At 43.0% G+C, this 5727-nt stretch overlaps 1 protein-coding gene across 1 annotated transcript in view; it reads left to right on the top strand.

Annotated features, from left to right (window-relative positions):
* The first annotated feature begins 1535 nt into the window (after nt 1-1535).
* Nucleotides 1536-5727, top strand: part of ZMAT2 (zinc finger matrin-type 2) — a 7713-nt gene continuing 3521 nt past the window's right edge. The window contains exons 1-5 of the mRNA XM_003782117.3: nt 1536-1653; nt 1982-2075; nt 3184-3307; nt 4461-4534; nt 5282-5427. Of these exons, the coding sequence (XP_003782165.1) occupies nt 1636-1653; nt 1982-2075; nt 3184-3307; nt 4461-4534; nt 5282-5427 (456 nt within the window). The 5' untranslated portion in view covers nt 1536-1635. The remainder of the gene's footprint in view (nt 1654-1981; nt 2076-3183; nt 3308-4460; nt 4535-5281; nt 5428-5727) is intronic.

Raw genomic sequence — 5727 nt, 5'->3', positions numbered from 1 at the left:
CCACAGGTGCCTGCCACAACACCTGGCTATTTTTTTTTTGTTGTTGTTGTTGTTGCAGCCATCATTGTTGTTTGGCGGGCCTGGGCTGGATTCAAACCTGCCACCTTAGGTGTATGTGGCTGACACCCCAGCCACTTGAGCCACAGGTGCCGAGCCGGCCCTGAGGACTCTTGGGCTAGCATAAGCAGTTATTCTGCATGGGTGCAGATGCTGTTATGTGAAAGAGACATGCTTTTGCTGCAGAGGCAAATTTGACGTGCCATTGAATGCCTTCAAGAGGTGGTGAGATGGTTGCTATGAGCAAGGCTCTCGGAAAGTCACCTCAGGCTGAGGATTCTGAACCCTCGAGATTAGAAGGTAGAACTTAGCCTTCCACTGCAGATAACAAAAGTAAATTCTGGGGGATTTGTCCACAATCAGACCTATCCAGGAGTTTTTGGAAGGCAGCAAGGAGAGGCAATGGCTACTTTCTGCTTTGTTTTGAGGACAGGGATGCTATCCCAAGGGTATGGTAGTACCCATATTGATTTGGCGTCTCTCTGGGGCCATCCACTGATAGTAATAGCAGGGTGGAGCCATCTGTTTAATAATCTTGAACACTGAACATAATAGGTGACTTGACAAGGTGGGAATACAATCTTCTGAGGTTTTAGAGACTATTTCCTGTGCCAGAATCACAGCTCTGACTAGTGCACATGCTGCTATGGAGGCTGTTATAGAATTGGTTGGATAATATGTTAAATAAAATGTTAAATGATTTGAGTAATTTGTCATCAAGGTGTTGGTTGCATAGAGTATAGAAGATCCTGGAGTGTACTCTGGATAATTCTGTGAAGTAGAAGTGACCTTCCTGGGTTGATTCTTCAGTAAAAGGAGCAGCCACAGTTCCTCCCTCTTTTTCTCCTCCTTCCCTCAACTTGGAGGTACTGTTATATCACTAAAAAATCAACAAATAGCGAGTCATCTGCCAGAGTGCTTCACTCAGAGTGTTACTAATAACTGGCCTTCCCAAGTCTAATCACATTGTTTAAATTGAGCCCTTCGGATGGAATGACTGATATTTCCCAATTGATGGAGATAGTGATTTAACCAAAAAGCAATAGAATTGCTTCAAAAAGAGCTCAAGTGGAGAATGTGCTTTTCATATGTGTGTTGGGAAAGGTGCAGCTTTTGGAAACACTTCAGGTTAGCTTAGAGCTATATCGCCAGTTCATGCAAGTGAAGGGGATGCATTAGAGCCTGTAATATACGTCAACCTTAAAGGAAGTTTAGAAATTCTTGGCAGTACAAGCAAGGTTGATTAGACTACATCGGAGCCCACTGTTTCCGAACCAGTTTCATCGTTTGTAAAATAGTTGAATTAAATCTATTAGCCCTTCCTTCAAAGCTCGTTTTGTAAGTCACGGCAACAAAACGTTTGCAGGCGCCTTTACTTCCGTGTTGCTTCATACTTCTCTTGCGCCTGCGCTATCTCCTAGGTGCGGGGGCGGGGCTAACAAGCCTGTTTTAGAATCTCTCCAGTGTTTAGCTCTGTTAGAACACGAGACTATAAGCTTACTGGAGGGCCGTCTTGCTTTACGGCACCAGGACGCTTTTTACGGCATTTTCCGCCTTGCCATTCACTTCGCTGTGAAGATGGCGTCGGGCAGCGGGGTAGGTCTTGTGTGTGAGGAGGGGGTTCTTGGGGGTGGGAAGTGGCTTCTCGGCGCTGAATAGAGACAACCTGCTGCACCACACTGCCTTCCCGACGCCTCCTCGAGATCCCAGGATTTGGGTTCGAGAACTCCCCCCTTCAGTGGAATCGCGGAGGTTTCTCGGGTTAGGTTCCTGAGGCTACCTCAGCCACTTGGTGCGGTCGAGAGAGGTTTCTCTTTCAAAAGGTCCTGGGGCCACCTTTGCGGCGAGGACGCATTTCCCCTCAGTTTCTGTAGGGGTCTGGACATGATTGGCGACGGATCTTGAGCGCTTTTTTTCCCCACAGACAAAAAACTTGGACTTTCGCCGAAAGTGGGATAAAGATGAATACGAAAAACTCGCTGAGAAGAGGCTCACGGAAGAAAGAGAAAAGAAGGATGGTGGGTGCTTGCTCTACCCAGGGTTAAGGGCATCATAGAAGTGATACAGTGACTGGAAAGAGTGTGGGGAGTTGAAATGCGCTGCTCTCTTAGCCATTGTAACTCAGGCAGAGTGTTATCTCCCTGCTCCCGAGTTTCTACGTTTATGAAATGAGAGCGAGGAGGGGGGCTGAAATGGTTTTGAGGTGCTTTTCAGCTCTGTTGCCCTCTCATTCCTTGCTCTCCCTTTGCTTGCCTCATTTAGTGCTTTTCTAAGTACAAAGTGGAATCGTTAGAGATGTGGAGTATTTCATTACTGCTATTAGTGACTCCACTCTTACCTTTGGAATTTCTTAAAGGGGGGAGGATTCCTGGGCCAGTCAAGACCCTCTAGTGTAGTCTCAGCAATGGTATTTTTCATGGAACTGATGTTTCAGTGCTGAGTAATGCTGTTTTTGTGTGCCTTGTACGAAGTCAGGAAGTTAGAGGTACTCTCCTCCATAGGGATTGTACTTTGGGGAAAAGTCTTATTTTGTCATCTGTTTTTCAAACTTGTACATTCTTTTTTCCTTTTTACTCCATGCAACCTTGCACATGACAGTTCTTTTAGTTTTTATGTAACATGTGTAAATAGCTCTTGACATGTAACAGGCATATATATGTTGGTCCTCTTTTAAAAAACTTGACCCAGTTCTCAGAAAGTTTATTCTGTGTTATGCTTAGGATATCAGGTTGAAAGCATTACTGAGTGACCTTGCTCCTCTTTTGAAAAGGTGTTTAGTAAAAATTCAGAACTTCCATTCAGTTAATAAATGGAAAACATTGCTTTTTGACTTTGCTGACTTTAAAGTAGAGAAAAGCTGTGGAGAGTTGGGGCTGGCTCATTTTTTCCCTGTGTTGTGATTTTTCCCCAGCTTCCGCTTTTAGTACTTACTGTGTCCTGTTGCTCAGGAATCAGAAAATAAATGAAAGTAGACCTGAATTTTGGGGTTTATGCATTTTTTTTCCTTTTTGCTTGAGAAACTATACTTTTTTCTCTTACTTATCTATTGATTTATTAATAGATTGCCCTGGATGTGCTAAGAGGAGCTATAATATTAAAAGGACTTCCACCTTTATTGTGTTTCAGGAAAACCAGTGCAGCCAGTTAAGCGAGAGCTTCTGCGACACAGGGACTATAAAGTGGACCTGGAATCCAAACTTGGGAAGACAATTGTCATTACCAAGACCACCCCACAGTCTGAGATGGGAGGGTGAGTGGCTTTTCATCTTTCTCTGCAGCCAAGAGGGCTGCAGGGCTAATAAACTACCTATGTAGATTGTACTAAGTATTATGGGGGATGGGGAGAGGGTGGTCCCTGGTCCCAGGATTTCATTCTTCTTGCCTGTAATTCTAAGAGATATTTTTTCTTTGTCCTCCAAGGTCTCAAGTTGGAGACTACAAGCTAGAGTAGTCACTTTGTGTGCTTTTTCATATTGACACTTCAGCTACCACTTAACATTTTAAAAGGGATTATTTGTTCTGTTAGAGGAAGAGATGAAAAAAGGGACTGATGACATACCTGGGAGAGAGAAATTAGGTGGAGCTAGAGTGGAGCCTAGGAGTTGTTAAGGTGAAGAAAGGGGGTTGAAGTTCCAGACTAGCTGCAAAGGCTGTAGGAGTTATGGATTACCTAATCATACACTTTCTTTCTAGACCAAGCCTGAAGGAAGAAGGGTCCCACAAGAGGTCATCATCCTTTTGCCCAACACTACTTTTTTGTCCAGTTAGGTTTTCTGGCAAGAGGGCAACACTGTAGTAATGAGCTGCTTAATAAACCCATGGTTGCCATTCTTTTCAGTTATCATTAAGTAAGTTAATAAATTAATCCAAAGCTTAGCATAAACAACAAATAATTCAGTTTCTTTGTCTAAGAAATTTGGGAGTGGTGGTTTTGGGTCAGGTCTCTCATGAAGCTGCAATCAAGGAGTTGGCTAGGTAAGTCTGCATTCTTTTGCGTCTCAAATGGAGCTGGAGGATCTGTTTCCAAGCTTTCTCACATGCCTATGGTTTGGAGGCCTACATTCTTTGCCCCACAGGCCTATGCATAAGGCAACTCAATAAAACAACTGGTTTTCCCAGAACAAATGATCCATAAAAAGGCCCTTTTTTGTTTTTTTAATAGCCTAATCTCTGAAAAGTGACATATTTTTGACATAGTTTATTGGTTACACAGACTAATCCTGATACAAATGGGGAGGAAAATACAAGGGAGAGGAATACCAGAAGGGTATTGCCTCATTCTGGGACTTAGAGATGGTTACTCCATCTCCTGAAAGCTAAGTCTTTGTGGAGATGTAGTAATAAAACTTCTAAAAAGGAACATCTTTAAAACCAGATTTGACCCATGTGTTGTTTCTTATTAGATATTACTGTAATGTCTGTGACTGTGTGGTGAAGGACTCCATCAACTTCCTGGATCACATTAATGGAAAGAAACGTAAGGCTTGGAGGTAGTTTATGGCTAGGGTTGGGATTGGGTTTTGGAGGTGGGGTGGAAAAGAAGGGTGGTTTCTGTTGGGTCCTTTTTTGATTCCTGGGGAGCTCAGCACAGGCCATCCTTTACTTCATTATCTAACATTTCTGGCTGGGAGGGTACAAATACTGCTCTAGCATCTCAACAAGCCCAAACCATGTTTTTTCTGGGCCCAGTTCATCTGCTCATCTGCTCAGTAAAAGCAATTGGAAGTCACTTGCATCTTGCTGTTTAGAGTTGTTACTTCTGGGAACAGGTGAGGCCAAGGAAGTTTTTTTTCACCATAATTGTTTTTGCTGTGGACAAGAGATGATTTTGTGTGTGTGTGTGTGTGTGTGTGTGACAGAGTCTCTCTCTGTCACCCTGGGTAGAGTACTGTGGTGTCATAGCTTATAGCAACCTCAAACTCTTGGGCTCAAGTGATCTTCTTGCCTCAGCCTCCCAGGTAGCTGGGACTACAGGTGCTGCCACACTGCCTGGCTAGTTTTTCTATTTTTAGTAGAGATGGTCTTGCTCTTGCTCAGGGTGGTCTCTAACTCCTAAGCTCAAGCAATCCATTGCCTAGGCCTCTTAGAGTGGTAGGAGTACAGGCGTAAGCCACAGTGCCCAGCCTGATTTTTTTTTTTTTTTTAAGAAGTTAGGAGAACTTCTTTTTGAGGGTCTAAGGATTATTGTAATGACCTTGCCTTCTTTACTGTTGACCCCACCCAGATCAGCGAAACCTGGGTATGTCAATGCGTGTGGAACGTTCTACCCTGGATCAGGTGAAGAAACGTTTTGAGGTCAATAAGAAGAAGATGGAAGAGAAACAGAAGGATTATGATTTTGAGGAAAGGATGAAGGAGCTCAGAGAAGAGGTAAGGCTCTTCTGTCCCTCCCCTGATGAACTTTGAATATTAGGTTATGAATCATAGGAGGCTCTCTTCCTCATCCAACTCCTACCCTCAAAGTTGTATCTTGTTTATTGCTTTTGTTTTAGATTCTCATGTTCTGAATGAAATGGCTTCAAACCTACCCTTTTCTTCTGTACTCTCTTAGCTATATATATATATATATGAATTATATATATATAATTATAATTTACTCTTACATTTATCAATTAAATAAATATACTTTTAAAGTTCTTTAAGGGAACACTCCTACACTGCTGGTGGGAA

The sequence above is a fragment of the Otolemur garnettii genome, unplaced genomic scaffold (genome assembly GCF_000181295.1).
Source record: "Otolemur garnettii isolate 467f Iridium unplaced genomic scaffold, OtoGar3 scaffold00003, whole genome shotgun sequence".
Taxonomy (NCBI): domain Eukaryota; kingdom Metazoa; phylum Chordata; class Mammalia; order Primates; family Galagidae; genus Otolemur; species Otolemur garnettii.
Note: the sequence above shows the minus strand (reverse complement) of the source record. Positions and strands in the feature narration are given on the sequence as shown.